The 23,708-nt window shown below is 53.2% G+C and overlaps 1 protein-coding gene across 2 annotated transcripts; it reads left to right on the top strand.

Annotated features, from left to right (window-relative positions):
* Positions 1-704: 704 nt before the first annotated feature.
* PLEKHO2 (pleckstrin homology domain containing O2) lies at positions 705-22,278 on the top strand. 2 transcript variants are annotated; one of them, XM_016141064.2, is made up of 6 exons: positions 705-836; positions 6,708-6,857; positions 11,426-11,542; positions 15,443-15,547; positions 16,914-17,012; positions 19,279-22,278. In XM_016141064.2, the coding sequence occupies exons 1-6, from the start codon at positions 828-830 to the stop codon at positions 20,293-20,295; spliced, it is 1,497 nt and encodes a 498-aa protein (XP_015996550.2). In that variant the 5' UTR covers positions 705-827; the 3' UTR covers positions 20,296-22,278. The 2 variants fall into 2 exon arrangements, with proteins under 2 accessions (XP_015996550.2, XP_036095367.1); XM_036239474.1 differs by lacking the exon at positions 705-836 and adding an exon at positions 4,908-6,372.
* The last annotated feature ends 1,430 nt before the right edge of the window (positions 22,279-23,708 follow it).

The raw sequence follows: 23,708 nt of genomic DNA on the forward strand, positions 1-23,708 counted from the left end.
CTGTATTTGGGGACCCCTGAGAGTCAAGGGCAGAAACCTCCACCAAAGGCACTCTGGAGCCCAGTTCCCCAGCCCCAGGTCTTCCCGTTACTCTCCGGACAAGACTCAAGCTCCAGGCCCTACCCTGCCAGGAGGTTCCTGAGAGAAGAGGACCAGGTCGTCGCCACTGCTCTGGCACCTGGGAGGAAAGAAGGGGGGCCTTTTGGCGGCCTCATCTCTGGGCTGCCCGGTCGGGCAAACCCAGCATAGTGCAGTCAGGAGAGACCTCAAAGGCACAAACCGCCAGCGCTACGGGCGCTGACAGGGTCGCGCCCCACCCGGCCCCGCCCGGCCCCGCCCGGCCCCGCCCTCTGACCCCGCCCGCATCCCTCGCCTCCGCCTCTGGCCGGAAACCCCTCCCCCTGCCCCCGCCGGGTCCTCTCATCCTTTATCCCCTTCCAGTCCCTCTCCCTCCGTGGGTAAGGGAAGCTTCACCCCGCCCTGTCCCTCCTTCTTCCTCCAGCTCCCACTCCCGGGTCCAGACTCCAGGCCCCCCCAACCGGCCCCGCCCAGGCTCCTCCCTCAGCCCCTGCTCCGCCCTCCCGTTTCCCGCCCCAACCCCGGCCTCCAGGCCCTGCTATTCCCCTCCCCAGGCTCCGCCCCCGGCCCCCGGAAGCCTCTCCCCGCCCCCGGCCCCGCCCCCTGAAGTTTCTTGGGCCCCCGGCGGCTCGCGGGACAGAACGCAGGGAGCGGCCGCCCCGCTGGGCTTGGATGGAGCTGGCGGGGCTCGCGCGGCCCGGGGAGTGAGCGGCGGAGCGGCGGATCGGTCGGAGCTCAGCGGACTCGCAATGGAGGAGGTGAGGGACGGCCAGGCGGGGGGCCTGAGCTGGGGTCTTCGAGCGGCTCACGGCGGTTAGGGTTCCTGATCCAGGCCCTTGTTCCAGCCAGACTCTCTCTCGTGGGTCTCTAGACACCAGCACATCACCCCCGCCCCAACCCCCAGGCAGAGCCTAGGCTGGGCTGGCTAGGGATCGCGTCCGGCACTTCAGAGACCCGTCCAGCTTCATTTTCTCTTTAGCGTCTCTCTCCAACTGGGAGCATGTTAATGTTCCCATTGGATTGACAGGGAGACTGAGGCTCTGGCTGAAAGTGGCTTCGTGTGCTGGTCTAGAACCCCGGTTACCGTTGACTCCCCGTGCCAGCCAGATCAGATCCTGAGGGGCAGACTGTATGTGTGTCGTGTTGGGTGTGTGTTTGGGAGGCGGGGGGTTGTCTGTGAGTCCTGGAATCCTTGTCTGAACGATTGTTGAGGCAGTGACTCTCTCTGGTGGTAGGAGGACTGACCTCTTTTCTCCCATGTATAAGTCCCTGTGGGTCCCTTTCCTCCTGCCGTCTCACTCGCCCCATAATTGGGCCCATGTAGGGGCTGATCCTGACCCCTGCCTTCCCTACACCCCTGGCAGGGCTGACTCGCTGGAGGAGCTGGGCACCTGGACCAGCAGTGCCCCTTGAGCCTCCCTCTTCCCACTCAGGACCCTTTTGGTCTGGGGTGGGGTCAGGCACTCTGTGAACCCTATTCTTGCAAACCCAGTTCTCCCATCATCCAAGCACACAGCAAACACTTAAAGTATGCCTGTGGAGTGGATAAATTAGAGGAGGGGTCTGCCGAGTCTAGAGGCCTTTGCTTCTTGTCCTCTGAGGGGTTCTCAGCTTCTGTCTCTCCAAGCCAAAGGGAAGAGGATATATCTGTGGCTGGATGACTGGAAAGAAAAGATGAAGCCTTCACTTTTGGGGTAACCTTGGCCAACTGGGAAGTCCTGGGTGGACCAGGCTGCTTGTGTCCCCATCAGTACTCACCTCCCTACTTCCTAGGGCCACTGCCCAGGGACATCTGGGCTGTTAGGGTTCTGTCCAGGCCAGGCCCTGTGTTTCTGTGGGATGGTAGATAAGTCACTTCCCCTCTCAGCCTGTGTTTCCTCTTCTATAAAATATAGGGCCTGAGGGCCTCCTCTCTGGATCCTGACAGTATGATTGTGGCCCCTTCTTTCAGAGTAGATGGAAGTCGGGGGCAAAGTCAGGCCACTATGATTTGCTGTAGTTTCTTGCTGACAGAGGTGGGGCTGCCCTTCCTTGCCCCAGGCCTCTGTTGTAAGGGCTTGACTGTCTGGCTGTTGCCCCTCCCCTTCTCCCAGAGGATGTGGGACAGGGTTACTCCATCTCCTGATCTGCTCTGGCCCCCAATTAAGAGAAGTTCTCCTGGGGTTTCCTGGGCCCATGGTTTGTCTCCTTTCCAGCCCAGCCCAGCCCAGCACTCTCCTCTGGTCCTGAGTTTCTAATATTGCCAGTTACTGATTCCCAGGTGCCAAAAGCTCCCGGCATAATTGAGCCATCTAAGGTCTTGCCCACCTCCTCCCCACACAGCCAGGATCTCCCTATCCCCTACCTCTCCTTTGGCATCTCTATCTGTTTTCCTCCCATTTTTTCTCCCAGTCACTTCCCCTTGTTTCTTTAGGCCTCAGTGTTCATCTTTGTTTCTCTAAAACTCCTTTTAGATCATGGTCACCTGCTTTCCCCCATGACCCCAAGCTGGCCTCATCACTTCATTCCCAAATGGCTGCTTTCAGATCTTCCCCCAGCTTTGAGCTTCCTTCGCATGCCCCAGCCGCCCTGACGCCAAGCCCCCTCTGTGCAATGGATTGGCAGTTCCTGTCAGGCTCAGGTTAAGTGAAGAGGTGCAAGTCTGTGCACTGGGCATCTATCCGCTTATGTTCTCAAGGCCTCACTTTCCCTACCTATAAAATGAGGAAGGTGGGCAATCCAGAAATGCGATGATATATGTGCAGAAGCTTTGAAAACTGCAAATATCAATGTGAGGTATTGCCATTGGAGTAAAATCGAAAGCCGTGGACCCAGGGTTTCCTGTCTTTGCCCTGTCCTCTCAGTCATGCCTTTTCCTGGCTTGGCCTCCCGTGGTTCCAGGCTGCCCTTTCATATCTAGAGAGAGGCAGGGCTGTCCGAGGACTGGTTTTGTGACCTTGAGCTAATCTCTGGGTTGGTGCTATGTATCTCCTAACAGGCTGGGGTCTTCTCAAGCAGGGGATGCCCACCCAACCCCCAAACCTGGGACTTCCCTTATTCAGGGTCTTTGTTGCCCCTATCAGACTGGAAGTTCCCCCAGGGCAGAGCTTGTGCTTCTAGTCTGATTGCCCCATCTCATGTCTCCGACATAGTGGGTTCTTAGCAGAGTTTGGTCAGAGTATCACTAAGTTTAGTCAAAGTGCAAATGTTATCATAGCTCCCTGTGATGCGAGATGCCAACAAGTTTTCTTTTGCCTGGCCTCTGTCTTCTGCTATAGCCTATGTTGTAGCTTTCCACCTGCTCCCTTCTGTGTGCAGGATCAAGGTGACCTGGTGCCAAGGGGTGCCTCAGGATTGTCGTACAGTGGGCAGGGGAGGGCCTGAGTAAGGATGGATGGGAGAGGAGGGGGTAAAACAGGAAAAACAGTGGTCAGCTGGTCAACAAGAGGAGAGGATGCTGAGAAACTGGGCTGAGCAGGACAAAACCTCCCCTGTGAGTCCTGCCAAGGGGGAGGGGCCACTTATTAAAACATACTGGGGCAAAGCCAGGCCCCCTGGTGGGAGAGTATCTGAGGAGGGATTGGAGCTGGGCGAAGGGTGGCAGGCAAGTGGGACCTGCAGCCTGGTCTCCCTTCATGTTACTATTGCTATGGCTGATTCCTGATATAGAGACCCTTTCTTGGGCTTTGGTTCATGCCTCCAGCCCCTCACTTGTCACTCCGCCATCCCAAAATGCCTTCTTGCCTCACTCTCATTTGAGCTCCATCCATCCCTAAGGCCCTGGACTTTCTTCTCTAGCTAATCCAGCCATGCTATTCACTGCGTACTGTTCTGCTATACCTTGAGAGGACAGTGGTCAAAGCACAAGGTTTCAGCTTTGCTCACTGGGAGCTTCCAGCTGGCAGGAAGTTTTCATGTGTCAGCGGATGAGGCAGGCAGGGGGAGTCACAGTGGAGGGGATTTAGAAAGGGGTATGAGATCCCATGGAATGGTAGGTGGGGCCCTGAAAAGGGAAGGTGAGCTTGGACCTCGGAAGTGGAAGACCTAGGCAGCAGCTTCAAGCTGTACCATACCTACCTACTGCCTTGTTTAAGAGACGCTGAGAATCAGCAGGCCTAGGAAGTGGCCAACAGTGCTGCTGTTGCTGATAGAGGGGTGTGATGTGTGAAATGTGGGGATGGGGTTTCCCATTTCCTACTTCTTCCCTTCCAGCCCTGGGCATGGGCCAGCCTGCAAAGGTCACTGAGGTGATGAGGCCCCCGTGGTTCACACAGCCCATGGGGGAGGATCTAGTGCTTTAGGGAGTGGGGGTTGGATGCATGATAGGGTACGAGAGCCTCCCTCTTCTTGTAAAGGGCCCTGAAGTCTCCTCTTCTCCTAGTCAGGGCGGCTCATAACTGGCCTGTAGGCAAGTCTCCCACTTCCTCACCCTCCATCCGGGAAGACCATTTGGGACCATCCCACTTCTCCATTTTTCTTGTCATCTACAAGTTAGGGAGAGAGCCTGAGGGGGCACCTCACATTCCAAAGAGCTCCTAGAACAGTGATGCCCAGCAGCTAAGCCTGGAAAGGTCTCGTTCTACATTCTGAACCAGGCCCAGGGAGAGAGGGTCCTGAGACTCAGAGGGGATAGCAGTGACGATGGTAACAATAAAGGCAGCTACCATTTACTAACTTTAGGGCAGTCGTCCCCAACTTTTTTGGCACCAGGAACCAGTGCCCCTGTGAGAATCTAATGCCTGATGATCTAAGGTGGAGCTGAGGTGGTGATGCTAGTGCTGGGAAGCAGCTGGACATACAGATGAAGCTTGGCTCCCTCACCTGCTGCTCACCTCCTGCTGTGTGGCCCAGTTCTTAACAGGCCACGGACCAGTACTGGTCTGCGGCCCAGTGGTTGGGGACTGCTGCTTTAGCGTATCCTAGGCACTGCTTTATATGCCATATTTTTATTCAGCAACATCTATTGAGCAGCTACTATGCGCCAGACACTGTATAGGCACTAAGGATATAGCAGCAAACAAACAAAAAAAACCCCGTGCCTGTATGAAGTTATATATAAACTTTGCAACTTCTATTAATATCTCATTTCATAGTTGAAGAAACTGAGGTTTAGAGAGATCAGATGACTTGCTTATAATCAGGGTGACTTGAGTTTCAAAGCTCAGACTCCCAATTGCCAAAGAGTGTGCCGTTCACAGGGGTGGAGCGGCACAGAGAGGACCAAATTAGGGCTCCCCTGCCATAATAGAGAGCAAGAAGGCTGTGCCCTACCCAGCCCCTGACAACTCATTACACTTCCATCTGCCTGGGCTTGTCCTTCCAAAAGCAGCTGTGGCCACAGAGTATCCCCTGGGGAGAGGTATGCTCCTTCTAACCAGGGGGCCCTTTTTGAGCTTTATGTAAATTACAAAGTAGTCAAAATTAGTGCTAATTTCCTTCTAGCATCCTCTAGATTCTGACACGCTCTTGATCCCCTCTCCTCTACCTTCCCCTTCACACTCACTACTGTGGGTACCAGTCACTGAAGCAAAGTGGTAGCAAATCGGGTATATTTTTATTTTCATTTCACAGAATTTCTTGCATACTTATTATGTGTAAAGGAACAGTGCTCAGTGCTGGGAACCAGAAGTGAATCTGACCCCATTTGGTAGGCATACACCTGGCACCCAGCTACCCAAGCAGGTAATAAAGAGGCACAAGAGGTCAATGCCTGGAGGGCAGCTGCCATGTCTAAGAGAAAGGCTGAGTTTGCCTCCTGTTCTAGCCTTTGGTTGAAGGCATAGTCCTTGTAGTCCTCATCGGATAGAGTGTCTGCCCCAAAGTCCTGGCCTGAGGTCGGGAGGAGGGCAGAGGAGCCTCCTATTTTGAGGCAGATGCAGGGGCTACAGAGGGGGTTCTTCAAAAGGGTTGGAGTAGAGAGGCAGATTACCACTCTGCCTGCCTGCCTCTGCTCATCCTTCTGATCCTACTTAAATGTCCTCTCTCCTGGGCAACCTTCCTGGGCTCCCTGCCTGGACCAGGTCCTGCACTGTACTCTCTCACCAACCCCTTCACTGTTTCCTTCATAGCATTTCACACTTTTTAATGTGTTTGTGGTGTTTATATGTCCAGCAACTCCTTCCCATATTTCCCACTCTATGAGGACAGAGATCTATTATTTTTATTCCTCTCTGTCTACACTACCACCTGTGACATCGTAGGTGCTCAGTACATTTGTTGGCTTGTTGAATGAACACCTTGAGGGCAGAATGGAGGAGCAGGAAGAACATGGGGTCAGAGACCCAGTTTGAATTCTGGCTCTGCCCCTCCAGCTGTGTGAGTATGGCATGTCATCCCTCTCTGAGCTTCAGTTTGCTGTGACATGTGGATAATGATGCCATTGCCTCAGAGGGTAATCATATGGGTTAAATGTGTATAAAATGTAACATATGGTTCAATACAAAGTGGCTGCTGCTCTTATTGTTGCCACTATTATTATCCTTATTTCTAATACTGGATTAAGAATATCTGCCTTGGGGCTTTGTGGGGAAGCTCACATGGGATGATATCGGTAGGTACCCAGAAGAGGGACACATCCCTAGAATGGCTCTTATGGACTAGGTGGCCCCATGGTGGCAACTCTCATGGCATGTCCTGGTGCTATCTTACAGCGTATGAAGGACGGGGGTGAGAAGCCTCGGGGAGCACGGACGGCAGACAAGGCTGGCTGGATCAAGAAGAGCAGCGGGGGCCTCTTGGGGCTCTGGAAAGATCGCTATCTGCTCCTGTGCCAGGCCCAGCTACTGGTCTATGAGAATGAGGTAAGGATTTGCCTGACCCTGAAGGCCGGGGTGCTAGGGCAAGAGGCAAAGTGAGGGCATCCCAAACTAGCAGGAGGATCCCAGAACCAGGACTGGAAGACGTGTTCTACTTTTTCCATGCTGCGCAACCGTGGGTGAGTGCCTGATTGTCTCTGTGCTTCTGCGGCATAAGGATAATGCCTCTAGATACAAGTCTGTGGCTCCTGGATAAGGGGCTCTTTGAAGTGTATGTGCATTGAGAGATGTGTGTTTTCTCAACTGGATACCTGCACTGCAACTTCCTGTCCCTGGGTTAGGTTCCACATAAGTGAATGTTCCAGAAAACTGAAGCTTGCTCTATTTAGCAGTGAATGTAGAAAAAATACTTATCACTCATGTGTATTTGGAGTTCTTACATACCTCTCATGTGATGCTCATGACCGTCCCATGAGGGTGGTCATCATGCCATGTTTTACAGGGATGGATGCTGAGGCTCAGGATGGCCAAATGACTGTTCAACATTCACCTCTCAGTGAATGAAGGAGCCAGGTCTAGAACCAAAACTAGTGCTCTTTCCACCCATCAGTGCTAGCAAGTAAACTCTGAAAGTTACTTTTGATGGAAGTCCTCTAAAATATGTAGAATATTCTCTACCTCCTTCAACAGAAGACACGGGCCTAAACTGGTGGCCAGAGACACTTATCATCAGACTGTTTTGTAATGCCAGACTGTACTTTTCAGCTTTTCTTTCTCTTTTAATATTAAGCTGCCAGTTGCCACTGCTGCTGTCCTTGTCCCTCTCACAGTCCTCACATCTTCCCACTCCAAACTTGCACTCCTTCTCATTTAAGCGGGCTTGGAACTTGGATAACCAAGGAGAACTAAAATTGTGTGTTAAGTAAGAGTTGAAAAGCCCTGGGTGAAAACCTGAGAAGGAAAGATGCCTTTTACTTGTAAATGATGTTTGTGTTTCGAAGTTGAGGGTCCCTCCTTTGAAAATGGGCTATCACTGTACGCCTTTGACAGATGGAATACATGGGGAAGAACTGGCCTGGCAGTGGAAGGGACATCCTGCCTGTTCCCCATCAGCCTCTCTCAGCATTCCTCATGGTACCTTGGCAAATTTATAATTGTCCTAGGCCAAGAAAGGCTGGGCGCACAGATCTATGTGTTTAAAGGATTTACCCTTGAGAAGTGCCTTGCTTCTCCTGCCGGAGGCCCAGGCTCATTGAATTGAGGTGTCAGAGAGGCAGCTGGAGGAGGGCAAGGAGATGAATTGTGCAGACAGCCCTCCAGATGTTCTATACTGCTGCTGTCCCCAAATGAGGATGTGTTGTGGTGGCAGCAGGGGGATATTTTTATAAATAAAGGGCGTTGTTGCAGCTTCCTCCAGTCCCAGCTGCCTAAGAGTTAGTTGAGTGACAGGCCCTCAGCTGTTAGCCTGTCAGGAGCTGCCAGACTTGCCCCGGGCCGCCTCTCCACATCTGGCCACAGCTGGGAAGCAGGGAGGATTTCACATCCTCTAAACATGAAAAATATAAATTGTGCTTTTAAAAACAAAATCAGTATTAAAAACTCCAGTGCAGCCTCAAGAACTTAGCCCTCAGGGGTGGGGAGCTTGGCCCAGGAGTAGGAATTGAGAAATGCTTATTAGTTCAATTCCTCTTTCTTGATGTAAGGAACTAGGCGAGTGCAAATGCTCTTGGCTGTTTCTTTGCTGTCAGTGAGGCTGATGTTCCAAAAATGCTGCCCCCGCCTAGCGTCTGCTGGTTTATCCATTTTTTCGGAGCTGCAGAAAGGCCAGATGATTCAGCGTTTCAGGTCAAGAGGAGACCCAGGACAGGCAGCCGTGGGTTGCTGGGTGGTGGAGATGGGCTGACTTTTCATCTGGGCCAGTAGTTGTCCAGCCTGGGGAGGCCTGTGCACATGGGATAGGTGCGCTGTGCTCTCTGCAATGGGGTGTCCTTTCCCAGGCAGCTTCCTTCCTCTGGATGCCCAGGAGGAGGGGACTTCCTGGGTCTCACTCGGGATCAGGCATTCAGTCCAACAAACTGGTCCTATATGTGTCCTTCTTGAGGGCTGCTCCTTGTAGGGCACAGTAGGCGGAACAGAAAAGAGAGCAGACTCTTGCAGCATAGGAGAGAGAGAGATGGCCCAGCAGGGATGAGGACTGTTTTCCTCCATGGCAGGGTGTCCTTAGTGCCTAGTCCAGTGCCTGTACCTGGCAGGTGCTTTGTGGATTAGCAAAGGAAGAAGGGAGCACCAAGGCTTGGGCTCATAGGAGTGGGCAGCAGAGCTTCCTGGACCAGATGGATTTTACTATCTCTTGTATCAAGTGGAGGAACCTGGAAAGGATTGGAGACTAGGGGTTGGAAAGAGACGTGTGGAGGCAAAAATGGAAAAGACACCTGCTTGAATTTGGACGGGAAAGCTCAGGTCACCCTAGCCATCTGTTCCCTTTTCCTTGAGGTGCTGAAGAGAGGGTAGATCAGCGGTATCCACCTTAGCTGTATAGTCATCTGCTTTGAAAAATACTGTTGTCTGGACTCCGCCCTCTCATCCCCCCAGGGATCCTGATTGGTCTGGGTTGTTGCCTGGGCATTGGAGTTTTGAAAGGTTCCATGTGCCACTAAAGTTGAGAACCTCTGGTGTAGAACAGAGGTTCTCAACCTTTGTATATATCCGAGTCACCTGGAGGGCTGTTAAAATTCAGATTGCCAATCCCATTCCCCTAAGATTGTGATTCAGGAGGGATGAAGCTTGAGAATTTACATTTCTAACGAGTTCTCAGGTGATGCTGCTGCTGCTGGACCAGGTACCATGCTTGGAGAAGCACTAGTGTAGAGCAACTTGTTGCTAAGGCACTTACCAAGCCTCTGCCTCTGGCTGGGAAGAATGCGCTGTGATGGGAAGAGCTCTGGCCTGGGAGTCAGAGGATGTGGGTTTGAGTTTGGCCCTACCCCTTATACTTGGGTCTGTGACCCTAGGGCAAATCACTTCACCTCCAGGCCTCATTCTCTTCCTCTGTAGAATGAGGCAAATACTAACTTTCTTAGGGTGATTGAGAGGCTCAGGAGAATCAGGAATGTACTTGAGTGCTTATTGAGTGTCAGTGTTTCTTAGTATAGTAGTTCCTCATTATCCGCAGGAGATTGGTTCCAGGACACCTGTGGATGCCCAAAATCACAGATGCTCAAGAATCTTATATAAAGTGGCATGGTATTTGGATATAACCTACACAAATCCTCCCATATACTTTAAATTATCTCTAGCTTACTTATAATACCTTATACAATGCAAATGCTATGTAAATAGTTGTTAAACTGTATTGTTTAGGGAATGATGACAAGAAAGAAATGTCTGTACATGTTTAGTATAGGAACAACCATCATAGGCCGAAATTTATAATCCAGGTCAGCAACAATGTAACTTTTTTTCCAAATATTTTTGATTCAAAGTTGGTTGAATCTGTGTATGCGGAACCCTTGGATACAGAGGGCCAACTGTATGCGGATTATCATGACGGGAAATTGGGGCATTTCTTCTGCAAATAATTGAGTCACTGCCTCCAAAACTGCAGAGCACTGAGGTGATCCCTGGGTGGGTGCTCTTGCTGGCTGGCTGCATGACATACAGCAGCAAGAGTTGCCTTCACTTGTTGGCCAGTCTCCAGGGCAATGCCCCCCACCCCTCACCCCATGCCAGCGCCTGCTGCTACTTGCCTAAAGTCTCCAGGGTGAGACTGTACCACATCTAGGAAGTTGTTCCAGCTGGGTCTTCCAGGAAGAGGAAGCAATTGACCACCATTGAGGGAGGAGCTTGTCCTAGGCAGCTTGTTGGAGAGCACTCAGGTGCCAGGGCTGATGGGCAGGAAGGCAGCCCAGTCAGCGTTCAGGGGTGGCCTAGAAGAGGCTGACCACTGTCCTGGCCACTGGCCCTTCTAGTGATAAGGCCTCAGGATGATAGCCTTTTGTATGTGTGGGGAGGTGCTCTTAAAAAAACCCTTGTCCTCTTCATTCTTCATTGTGCAGGCCATGGAGAGTGGCCTCTCACCCCAAGACAAGGGTCAGCAGAGGAAGATACGGGTGGAGAAGTCAACTCAGGAGCACTGTGGTAAAGGCAGGGCATGTAGCCTCAAGCGTGCCTTGTTCATGCTTCCCTCTGTGGTTCTGCCTGGAAAGCCTTTTCCTTTCTCATTTTGTGACAATTTGCTCCCTCTTCTAGATACCTCATCCACAGATCTCTGCCTGGCCTCTAGGACTGCATGGACCCTCAGGCACCCTTTTCTAAGCCTTTCCAGCTTCCTCTGTTTCCTCTTTTGACCTTAGGCATATTCGAGTCAGCTCTGCTCCCCGCCTTTGGGCTATGAGCCCCATTTCTCATGTGCACGGTGAGCCTTGAGGGTGTCCCTCCAGCTAGCGCGGACTTGCTATACGTCATCTCGGTGATTAAGTGGCAGCCTGAGGTCCCCCCTGACCAAGTGATGCCCTCACTTGAGTGGGATCAGCGTCTGAGGTGGGGTCTGGGTATTCGAGGTCTGGGTGCATCTCATTCTCACCACTTCATATCCCCTCTCTCTCCCTCCCCAGGATGAGCAGAAGTGCGTGGAGACAGTGGAGCTGGGCAGCTATGAGAAGTGCCAGGACCTTCGTGCCCTCCTTAAGCGGAAACATCGCTTTATTTTGCTGCGATCCCCAGGGAACAAGGTAGGGCTGTGCCTACTGTGGCCTGACCTCCCTCCAGGCTGGGGTCTGCTTTGGAGGATCACCCCTGGGGGCTCTCTAAGATTGGCTGAGCTTCTAGATGCAGCCTACACATTCTCTGTGGAGTGTTCTCTGAGGCTCAAACCCAGGGCTGCTGCAGGTTGAACCTTTTGCTCGTTTTGTCTCCCCAGTCCCTGGTTGATAGGAGGTGTATTTAGAGCTCTGCTGAGAACTCTTTCCTCCTCTCCCCTTCTAGGCTCTGGAGCCTCCTTCCCAGGCTATAGTTGGAAAGTAGCCTTTGGGAGGCGGGGCCCTTGGCCTTCTCCCACACCCTGGACACAGGAGGCCCAGGGATGAGGCCTTCATCCTACCAGGCCTCTGACACTGTAATATAGTCTGGGCCAGAGGGGAAGGTGTGGCCACCCCTTCATCCCAGGGCTTCCTGGGTGGACCACCCCTCTACTCTCCATCCTGGACTCAGTGCTCAGAGATGTGCAGGCCCCCAGCTCTCCTCCCCTTGTACTTTCCTTTCTTGGCTGCTGTTGGAGAACGTCTCTTGCCTGAGAAGTTCTTTTCCTGAGACATGCTGTGTGTGTAGATGAAGTTTGCTGTTTGTACCACGTATCTCTGGCAGGGAGTCTGGGTGGGTGTTGACACATGGCATAGATATCGGGAGGGAGTCAGATTCTAGGCTGGAGTGTACAGCACATCTTGCCAGCTCACGCCCATCTGCAGCTGGGTCACGCCTCATCCCAACCTCTGCATGTCATGTGGAGCCTCCTGGAGTGGCGCTGAGTCACAGAGCCTGGGGGTTGGGGAGTGGGTCTGGTCTGGGCCTGCTGGAGGCCATTCTGTTTCTTCCTCAGCTTTCAGGGCCAGGAGCCCAGTCCTCTGTGGCTCTGGGCCCTGGAGGAGACCGTGCTGCTTTACTCACTAACCTTTTGTCCTGCTCTGCACTGGATGGGGACAAAGAATCAACTGCAAGGCTCTGACCCTGGGATTGAGGGTGTGCCCTGAATGGGGGCAGGCTTATAGTGTTAATGAGGCTGGAACCCGGTTTCACTTAACATCCGCTGCTTAGGGCTCTTTGAGGAAGAGAGCCACATTTTGGTCTTTTAGGCATTAGAGCCCTACCCTGTCCTGGAGGCCTGCTTCCTCTCTAGGGCGCTGTATATGTGTTTGTCTGAGACATGCAGAGTTTGTTATGCGTGAAGGTCTGCTCCTATATGTCCAGTGTGCCTGTGTACATCTCTTTATGTGCAGGTACATGTTCACTTGGCCATGGTCTGTCTGGGTTTCTGTGTGTCTCTTAGTGAGTTTATGTGGTCATGGGTTGGAGGGGACCTTGCTTCCCTGTGCTTTGTCAGTGCTATTCAGTGGGCTACCTCCTTTCCCCAGTTCTGAGGATCAGCTGGTGGTAGGCTAGGTGGGTTGGGCCCAGCGCAAGGTGAGACATCACTTTTGGAGAGACCTGTTTGTGCAGCTACATTCTCAGCCACTTTGGCCAACACCCTCCCTTCCAATTCTACTGAGAGTTCAGTTTGGCTTTGGGTGACTCTGGGAACAGGATGATCAGTTAGGGAAATGGGCTGTGGAGCAGTTGGTGGGGGCTGCAGGGCAGTGAAAAGATAGCACATCCTGACTCTAGCTCAAGGGCCCTCTGATCTTTGCCACCCCAGGAGTTCACACAGAGAGTGGGGGGCTCTCCAGAGGGCAAATGTGGGGGACTTCCCAGAGCACCACATCCCCTAAATTCTCTCACCCTCCTTTCCTATCACCCTGGGTGTTCCCCTTCCTCAGTGAGGCTGCCCACTGGCCAGGAGGTCACATGACCCTGGCTGTCTGGTCCTGAAGCCGCCTGTTTTTTTCTTCTAATCAAATAAACAAAGACTCCAGTGTCTTGCATGCCCCTCTCCCCCTGCCTCCTCATCCCTGCCATGAGGTCACAGGCAGACGCTGCCAGGAAGCAGGGTGGCCTCTGCTGGGCCTTGCTGCCCTGCTGGTCTCAGACAGCTTGGCCCTTTCCTCTTTCCTCCCTCCTCTCCCCCTCCCACATTTTTCCTGTCTTTTTGTTCTCCCCTCTTTCCCCGTCAATGTGGCCCTATCCTGCGGCCAGTCCTGTTAGTTCCTAAGGTCCTCACAGGGCCTATGCCCCTGGGACTTCTTGGAAGGACTTGGGGAGGGACCTGTGCAGCCTGTGGCTCTTTGGGACATGGGGTGGGGGTGGTTCAGGAGACACAACTTCTTGGTATTCGGCTGGTCCCTGTTCTGATCACCTCCGTAGGATGCCTGGCTCATTCGGCAGAGATCACAGGGTTCCTAAGGGTGGGCCTGGGTCCTATTTAACTTTGTATTCCTTCTCGTAGGGAAGCCCTTCGGCCAACACACTCCCTTCAGCCTGCCTCAGGTGGACTGACCAATGGGAAAGGCCACAGTTTGAATTGGGTCCAGTGGTCTGTTTTTGTTCCATTGAGGCCCCAAGTAGCGAAGAGAAAGACCTGTGCAGGGTGCCACTGAGGGTTGGTGGGAGTAGAATAGAAACCTGTGATCTTGACTCCAGGCCAGTGTCCTTTCTCTGCTCCATTCTTGCTGCATCTACTGCTAAGTTCAAGTGTATGCTTCTCAAGCTCTCTGGGATGCTAAGTCCTGTACCAGGCAGGGGCCCTGCCAACTCCAGGCCTATGAGCAGGAGTAGCAGCTGAACTCAGAGGGGCTGGCCCTGGTCCACCTTTCTCACAGCCCCGTCACAGGGTTGGGTGGGCCCTTGAAGAGCCCGGATACAACGCTGTCCCTTCCTGAGCCCCTGGCAGCCCTGATGACTGGGCTAAGAGGCAGTTGCCAAGGTGCCCTGGGGTTTCTGACTTAACTGCAGATCTGCTGCCAGGATCGAATTTACCCCGGTCATGCAAATGAGCATTTGGTTGTGCCTGGCATGAGGAGGTGGGTGGGACCCAGGGCCCTGTGTGGGGAGAAGCAGGAGGGAGGCAGCCAGGAGGAAGTTATATAATGAGGATGCTGAGGGGGCCAGGCGGACTGCGGTGTTACATAACTGAGAGGGGCGGGAGGGAAGGTGCTATCTAACACCAGGGCGGGGGATGGGCAGGCTGGCGACCTGCTGGACAAAGAACTAGGGCATCTTGAGGTCAGAGAGTGGGCAGTAGCCCAAATACGAGGCAAAGGAAGGAACCTCAGGCCAGTTCATTCATTTATTGGCTCATTCATTCAGTTACAATTTACTGAGTACCTACTACATGGCATGCCCTGGTTTTAGTCAGGTTGAATTCCCTCAGCATCGCTTTGTGGTAGGCAGTGTTATCCCTTTTTCCAGATGAGGAAATTAGGGCTCTTTTGTCCAGAAGAAAGGCCAGGGTGATAATTCCCACTGCTGGGCACTCACTCTGAGCCTAGCTTAATTCGACACTTTAGATCCATCAGTGATCTTCACAGCTCCATGAGGCAGGTCATGGTGGTGTTTTCCTTTTACAGATGAGGAAACTGAGGCTCAAGGTTTGCCAGCTGTAAGTGATGGTCTGTCCAGATCAGAGGTCCTAGGAGACTGAGATTACTCCTACTTTACAGAGAAAACTGGAGCCCAAAGTTCAGGCAGCTGGCCTGGGGCAGTCAGTCACATGGGGCAAGACCAGATCTGGGCTCTTTCCACGAGGCAAGGCTGATTCTAATCCAAATCTCTGGCAACGGCCCGGCACACGCAGAGGAGAAGCGCCTTCCCTCTGGACCTTCCCCTCCCTGCCTGGTGTCAGACCTCTTGTGGGGGTCGTTTTGGTTTTCTCCTGGCCAGCTGTACCAGAGCCAACTTTGGGATCTGGGTGGGAAGCTTCCTTAAGACCCCAAATGCAAACCTGTTTAAACATCTACCATCCACCCTACCCATGCTCCCTGCAGGTCAGTAACATCAAATTCCAAGCACCCAGCGGGGAGGAGAAGGAATCCTGGATCCAAGCCCTCAATGAAGGGATCAACCGAGGCAAGAACAAGGCATTTGATGAGGTGCGATGCAGTTCTGCAGATGGCTCTGTGTCTCTTTCCCACAGTGTGTGTGATCTCAGAGAAGACCCTGCCCCACCTCCCCCCAGATAAGCCCTTGATTATGTCACTGCTACAAACTTCAGGTCATCTGCTGTCACCTCATTAAATCCTCACACCTAGGTAGTGTGTTCCCATTTTACAGATGAAATTGAGGTATAAGGAAATTAAGTGAATTTACTTTAAATGAAAACATGCATGAAGTGGTAGAGTAGAATTTAACTAGTTGCAGCCATGAGTTCTGGGCCTCCTGTGTCCAGGGTGTGGGAGAAGGCCAAGGGCCCCACCTCCCAAAGGCCCAGACCAGAGAGGCATGGCGGGAGGCAGGTGGGGGCGGGGGGTGAGTTGAGAGTCAGAAAGCTCATTTTTCAGTTTGCTATGAAGTCCAGGCCAGTCTGGCTCTAACCCTGAGCCTCCCTATCTGTGCGCAGTGGCCACTCAGTCACCAGTACTGTAGTGGTGATAGTGGCAACGGCAGCCATGATCAGGCTTGAGGCAATCAGGATATCCCCTGTGGCAAATCTACAGAGGACTGTCTTTGACTCAAAACTACTTGGGCTAAAATGGACCTGGGGGCCACCTGGGATGGCCTTTGGATTGCAGAAGTCTGAGACCCAAGGGGAACGAATCTTCCCAAAGGCCCCTGACTCAAAGCCGTGGCTCCTATGTCGTGTCTTAGGTGACAGTCATGTTCGGCCCTGCACTAGCTGGGGAAAGTGCCCCCATTTTGCGGGATAGCAGTGATGAGACATATTATGGGTATTGTGAATCTTGCTCTGTGGTTTCCTGGGCTATTACTCACCCTTGCCCTCATACCCCTCCTTTCCTTATCCTTAGAACAGAGATACTACTCTCCAGATTCCCTGACCCAGAGGGGCAGAGGCCTTGCTCTTTCCAGGCCTATCCCCAGGGGTCCTGGGAGAGTGGCTGGGGCCAGGGCAAGGCCTATTCTGGAAGCAGGTACCAGGAGATTATGGGCCATCTCCCCCAGCTCCAGCTAAGCCCAAAAGCAGCCTCAGGGCTGCTTATATAGTCACAGTAGGCTGAGGAGCTGATAGCCTATATTCAGTAATGAAGACTGAGACAAAGAGGGCAGCTGCAGAGAAAGGCAGAGCCTCTGACTGCAGGCAGATGACAAAGGCAGTGTAGAGGTAAGGAGAATAACAGGTCTGGACATGGGGAAATGCTTCAAAGAGAGAGGAGGCGGCAGGGTGCTTGACCCTGTGAAGTGAGCATGCGAGTGCAGACCCCGACTTTGAGCTAATGTCTGGGCATTTCTTCTTCCCCCCAAGGCCTGGTGGGGACTGACCTGGTTCCTTCTCCTTCCCAGGTAAAGGTGGACAAGAGCTGTGCCCTGGAGCATGTGACACGGGACCGGGTGCGTGGGGGCCAGCGGCGCCGGCCACCTACGAGAGTCCACCTGAAGGAGGTAAGACTTTACCCCAGCTAGTACAGATGGAAGGTCGCTTGAGCCTGGGACCCAGCTCCTTAGGATGGTAACCAGGCTTAGAGACCCCTTTTCCCCAAGGACTCCTGGTGCTGGGGCTTCCCAAGTGTTATGCGGGGAGCTGTGCATAAAGGCACACGTGTTACATGTGTTCAGGGTATAGAATAGCACCTGCTGTGCTTGTTGAGTCCACACACTGGCCTTAGCCAGAATTGGTGCTTGAAGGAAACTGAGACCCTGAGACTACTCCCTGCCTCTCAGAGCTCAGCTTCCAGCTGGAGAAAAGACCTGCTCCAAGCAGAGCTGTGTGTAAGTTTTGTACTGAGGGCTCTGGGAGGCCAGGGCAGGAGGGACCCCAGAGGACCCACTGGTGCTTGAGCTGACCCTTGAAGGATGGGAAGGGTTTCAATTGGCAGATGTGGTGTGAAGGAGATGCCTGGTAGAGGTAATGGTGTGAGCTGAGGCATGAGACAGGGGAGTTCAAGGTATGCCAAGTCCCTTTGACTGGGAGATCTGTCAGGGAAGGTGGGGTTGGGCGAAGGAAATTGTGGAGGCCTTGAATGCTGGAACTGGGGACAGGGTGGTTGGGAGGAGGGTGTGTTCCAGAGGCCAGTTTGAGGTCCAGGGAAGGGTGGTTTGGTTAGAGGGAGGAAAAATCAGGGGACCAAGAAAAAGAGGAAGCAGCAGGGCCTCCAGACTCCCAGAGGGGTTGTAAAGGGAGAGGCCAGTAGGAGAGAGACTGGGAAACAAGAATCACCTGGGCTTGTGATTGAATACGGGGCTAGGAGAGGTAGACTGGACAGAGGAGGGTTGTCAGAAATGCCCCCAAGACTAGAGGCTGAGCAAATAGAGGCCCTGGGCACAGGGGATTTAGGAGAAGGTATGGGCAAGGGGAGGGGTAAAGGAGGAGCCTCTTTTCAGACCAGTGTTGCTGATGGGGGCAGATGGGTGGAGAGAGGTCTTGGAGGTCAGGAAAGAACCTCGGCACATGCTAACATTTGGGGACCAGGGTGGCAGTAGGGAGCCAAGGAAGAGGAGGCCAGAGAGATAAGTGGCACATCTGGGGAGAGAAGGGTACAGGACCTGAGGGTCATCAGCCCAGTTGGCAGCCAGTCGCAAGGGCAGGACTGAGAGAAAGGCAGTTGGTGACATTTACAGCATATTTTCTCAGAGGAGTCAGCTAAGGGTTGACGTAGGAATACAGAGCTGGGGGTGCTGGCTGGGGGTACCATGGGAGGGAAGAGGAGGAAGGAAGGGGGACAAAGTTATTAGAGACTTTGTTTTGAGGTGAGGCAGCCTGTTCATGTCTCAGCTGAAGGGAAAAAAGCCTGTAGAGGGAGTGACTAAAACAGCTAGAGAGAAAAGGAATGTCTGAGGTGAGAGGTCAAGGAGATGCTGGGGGAAGGCCAGCCTTTGAGGGTAGACCCTTTGAGAAGAATTCTGGGAGGCCCTCTCATCCCACGTGTCTACCTGTGCACATGTAAAAGGGAGTGAGGGTCCTAGCCAGGACTCCCACCATCAAAGGGATCTTGGGAGAGGCCTACTGCCCAGCCCTTCTCCAGGGTCTCCGAGGCTCCCTGGGAGGGTCCGCATGACTATGTAGCTGCAGGGTGTTCCAATGGGTCCCTGGGGCCAGGTTGGTATCAGCTGTCAGCTTGGTGCAGCTGTTCCCCTCTGGCAGTCAGCTGTGGTCTGGGGCTGCCTGCGTCTGGGGCCACATCTGACAGAGCGAGGAGAGTGGGCACAGGCTGCTAAGCAGCTGGGCAGGCAAGGACTGGAGAGGTCTAGGCCAGAGGGCTGGGTGTGAGGCTGGCCGACGAGACAGAGGTCTCTAAGGAGGGGAAGCAGAAGTGAGTGCAAAACAACTCTGGAGACCTATATTTGAGTCCTAGTCTTGTTGCCTATTGGCTGTGGGAACTCTGGGTGGGTAGTTGCAGGGAAAGGACACCAGCAAGGCCACACAGCCAGGAAGGGGTCAGGAACAGGGCTTGCTGACCAGGCCAGTACAGCTGTCATTAGAAAGAGCAGAGGAAGCAGACTGGGGCACCAAGAAGACACCCTGGCTCAGATTTCCTGGCCTACGATCATAGGAGTGAGGGAGAGGAGAGGATTCATCAGAGGGTGTGGAGAGCGGGGGACTGGGGACCTGGGCAGCCTGGATGGGAGGACTTTAGTACCCTTGTAGGTGGGCACATCAGACCCAAAGGCCAGTTATTCAAGATGACACCCATATGCTGCCCCCCACCAGGTAGCCAACGCAGCTTCTGATGGGCTTTCGCGCCTGGACCTTGATGTTCTGGACAGTGGGCCTCCAGTTTTTGCTCCCAGCAATGATGTCAGTGCAGCCCAACCCCGGGAAGCACTCCGGCCCCCCATGCCTCCTACCAAGGCTTCCCCAGCACCTGAGATGACCAGCCTTGATGACAAAGCGGAAACTCCAGCGGGGGAGAGAGCCCCAACCCCTATCTCAGCAAGCTCTGAGGCCCACCCTGAGAGCCAAGAGGACTCAGAGACTGCAGTGGATAAGGACAGTGACTCTGAGCAGCCCACCAACAGGGTCGTGCCTGACAAACTGAAGGTGAGCTGGGAGAACCCCAGCCCTGAGGAGCCCCCTGACCCTGAGAGTGCAGAACCACCCCAGGTGCCCTGTTCTGAGACTTCTGAGGCTGCACCCAAGGAGGGTAGGAAACCCCCTACACCCCCACCTAAGATCTTATCAGAGAAACTGAGAGCCTCCATGGGTGAGATGGAGGCTTCGGGGCCAGTCCAGAGTCCTGGGGCCTCTGAGACCTCTGCCTCAGGCCCAGCACAGGTCTCAGTGAATGGCGTGGATGACAGTCCTGAGCCTGTCAAGCCATCTGAGGCCTTGGGCACCCCAGGAACTCCCCCAAAGAATGCAGCAATGTCCACAGCATTGCCCCCCAGGGACCAGTCACCTGAGTTCCATCCCCGCAGCTCCTCCATGGGGGACCTGCTTGGGGAAGGCCCCCGGCGTCCACGGAAGCCTGGGGACCGGCTGTACCGGGCCCATCTGGAGGTGAAGGTGGCCTCACAACAGACGGAGAAACTGTTGAACAAGGTGCTGGGCAATGAGCCGGCCTCTGTGAATGCTGAGACATTGCTCAGCCAGGCTGTGGAGCAGCTGAGGCAGGCCACCCAGGTCCTGCAGGAAATCCGAGATCTGGGAGAGCTGAGCAAGGAAGCACCTGGGCTACAAGAGAAGCAGAAGGAACTGGTGACCCTCTATAGGAGAAGTGCACCCTAAGGCCTGCTGGGCCAGGGCACTGTCCCTCCTAGCTGGCCCAGTTTCATCAAAACTCTGCCGAGAAATGTGCTTCTGCTCAGTCTGTCGAAGAGCCATTGGGCATGTCGGGGTTTGGCCAGGACCTATAGAGACTCCTGGTATCCTTCCTGCCCTGCCTTGGCCAGTGGTGCCCAGTGCCATCCAGGGTTACCATCTGGCTATCTGGGCTGGCCTCCAGGCTCTGGCTTGGGCTGGGAGCACATACTCAGAACCTCTGTGCTTACGCAGTTGTTCCAGCCTGCCCCAGGGCTTTGGCACAGTCCTAAGGGTTCTGGGGGTAGCATCACCTCTGCTTCTCACCCTAGTAGTTTACATTCCTGACTTCTAAATAGAGCACAGCTGAGTTCCCCACAGTCTCCATGTCCAGGCCTCCCCAGGCAGAGAGCCTCACAGCAAAGGCAACTTCAAGCCGTAACCAACCCTTCCACCCATCTATTCCGAGTAGTTCCTGAGACCATCCTTCAGCGAGTGAGACCTGGAAGCCAGCTAGGGCCTCTGAAGGCAAGTGGGAGACATTTGTCAGAGAGCCATTTGCTGTGTGCTCTTTCTGCGGGCCTGTCCTATTCTGCAGGCCTTTCCCTCTGGTGAATTGTGACCAGAGGACTCCAGGGTGGAAGAGGAACTCACAGTGTTTCCTACTGTAGTGCTGCCTGTGAACCAGCTTGTGACCAGCCTTGCACATTCTTATAGAGGTGAACCCCAGAATGGCCCCGATATCGACATCAGAAAATCCAGCATGTAATTCCTTATGCATCAACCTTCAGAAGAGAAGCCGCTCCAACTTCCGTGCCTCCCCAGATGGAATTTATATCTGGGTCTCTGCGGTTCCTCCTCAACCCAAACAGGTCCAATATCCCAGTCTTTTCTTCTAATGCTGAGGGGTATGTTGGGGTCTGAACCATTTTCCTCTCCTGTCTTCCCTGCACCCCTCTGGCTCAGGCCCTAGATGGACCGCTCCTCCTGAACTTCCTAGTGGAAGGTGCATTTTCTCCAGGCCCTTGCCTGCACCCTGAGCCTCTCCCTAGGGCACCTCCCTCCACCCCCACCCCCATCATCCCTGGCTCTGGGAGCACATCCAGTCTTCATCCTGCTGCAGCACCTGGACTGAGGGCAGTGCCTATAGGTGCAGAGGCCCTGCAGGTCACAGCCACTCTTCCTGGGACCTATGGGAGTGGGGGAAACTCCTGACAGGCCTATTCAGGGGGTTTCTGCATGTGCACTTTTGTTTACTGAAAGAGGAGAGGGTGGGTCACAGCTGTGTGCCCTGGTCTTTCTGCCCCATTGCCCTACATCCAGCCACCAGTCGTGCCCACTGAGGCCTGCCAGAAGGCAGGCCAACGCCTTCTTTACTGTACTTCTGCTTTGTTCTTGAGAGTAATAGCTAGGGATCAGGAGGGGCCGGTGTCCACTCTGTGACCTGAACTGGGCAGGAGTGGGGATGAGCAGCAATGTCATGGCTCGTGAGCCCCCATGGGCCTTCTCAAACCACACTCCTTGGATAAACTAGGCTCCCATGGTACAGTCTGTCTGTTCATCTGTGTCCAGTATGAGAGCAAGGATGTCATCGGGTACCCATAGTCACATGGCCCCCTGCCATCTTCCTTTGGGGAACAGCTTTCCCCCACCAGCAGCCTGGGCTGTCTGGAGCTTTAGCCAAGTCACCTGCTTCCAGGGACTAGAGCCTCCTTTTCCTCCTCTAAGTGTTACCAGGCTGAGCAGGTAGCTCTAGGGCCACCTCAGTGGCCTAATGCCATTGGTTTCTATGGGGTCACTATGCCTTGGCAGCCTGGGTCCCTGGGGGAAGCCAGCTTTCAGGGGAGCGGGAAGAGGATGGGGAATATGCAGGTGCTGCCTTGTCTGTTTCCTGGAGGAAGATGGCATTCCATGTCTTCTGCTTATGAAGCGCCTTTCTTGAAGTTTGGCAATAAATCCCTTTTTATGGAACTTTTCTGCTGCAAGCCTGTTTGTTGGTGTGGGACCAGCTCAGGGCCGACCTTAGGATAGCAGAAGGTAGGCAGATAATCGGTGGACTCACTGGCCCACCAAACCCCGTTCCAGGGCTTCCTTCCCATAGGCCGAGCTAGGGCATGGCCCTCCCTCAACGCTCCATCTTTGCTAAACTCAGCCAGGCCCCCAATTTCATCCACACATGCATTTTTATGGCTGGCAGCTACGTGTCCTAAAGAGCAATGCTTTTCAATTTTTAAAAGCTTTATTTGGAAGTAATTTCAAACAGAAGAGTTGTGAGAATTAGAATAGCACAGAGAACACCCTATTGGTTTATTTTTTGAGTGCTTTCTCTCTTTAACATAAACACAAGTTCTTTTCTGAATCGTTGGAGAGTTAGTTGTCATGGCTCCTTACCCCTGAATACTTCACTGTATAGTTCTTAAAAATAAGTATGTTCTCTTATGTAACGATAGTAGAGTCGTCAATTTCAGTATTTTTAACACTGATGTGATAGTTATTGTTCACATTCCAATTTTGTCATTTGACCTAATAATATTATTTATATTTTCCCTCCAGTGTAGGGTCAGATATTACATGTCTCTTTTGTCTCTTAATCTAAAATGTTTCTGCAGCCTGCATTTATTTTTCATGATATGAACATTTTTGAAGAATACAGCCTCTCCCTCCCCGCCCCCCCTTTAAACAGAACATTCCTCACTTGGGTTTGTCTGAAGTTTCCTCACAATTAAATTGAAGTTATGGATTCTCAGCCAGAAAACTGCATAGTGCTACTTGGTGCTACTAGGGCCTTCTCAGGGCACATTTGGAGACACATGCCTCCATTTGCTTCTCATTGATGATGATGTTACCTGGTCAAGGTGTCTGATTTCTCTACTGCAGAGTTATGACTTTTCTCTTGTAATTAATAAACAATCCGGAAGATATTTTAAGACCATGCCCAAATATGTTGCACTTCATCAAAATTTCTCCCTAGATTTAGTCTGCATTGACGATTCTTGCCCGCACATGTTTCTTATGATGGTTCAAAGTGATTCCAGCTGTTATTTGAACCTCAGCGCCTGGTCCTGGTTAGGGATGAGCCTGCAACCTGCCTTATGCCCATGGCTCCCCTACTACATCTCGGCAGAACCCCAGGGCTTCACTGAGCATTCTTTGGCAGCCCCCAGGCCAGTAGACAGAGATCCAAGTCAAGCTGCCAATGTTCAAGGTCCCCCGCACAGGGACCTTGGTGAGTCTTGGCATCAGTGGGCCTCAGTTTCCTCACCTATGAAAGGGGAATTGCAGTCCTCTCCACTCCCCAACGTGCGAAAGCACTACAGAGGCTCCCCAAAACCTGGATCCCTTCTTCTGAGGGCTGCTGGACAGGCCTGGTGGCCAACATAACAGGAAGCACCTGACCCCGG

The sequence above is a fragment of the Rousettus aegyptiacus genome, unplaced genomic scaffold (genome assembly GCF_014176215.1).
Source record: "Rousettus aegyptiacus isolate mRouAeg1 unplaced genomic scaffold, mRouAeg1.p scaffold_m13_p_3, whole genome shotgun sequence".
In the NCBI taxonomy this organism is placed as follows: Eukaryota; Metazoa; Chordata; class Mammalia; order Chiroptera; family Pteropodidae; genus Rousettus; species Rousettus aegyptiacus.

Coding starts and splice junctions, on each gene's coding strand:
- PLEKHO2 (XM_036239474.1), top strand. CDS start 6,286: ATGAACACCTTGAGGGCAGAATGGAGGAGCAGGAAGAACATGGGGTCA. Junction 11,543..15,442: donor TGCGATCCCCAGGGAACAAG/GTAGGGCTGTGC, acceptor TGCTCCCTGCAG/GTCAGTAACATCAAATTCCA. Junction 17,013..19,278: donor CGAGAGTCCACCTGAAGGAG/GTAAGACTTTAC, acceptor GCCCCCCACCAG/GTAGCCAACGCAGCTTCTGA.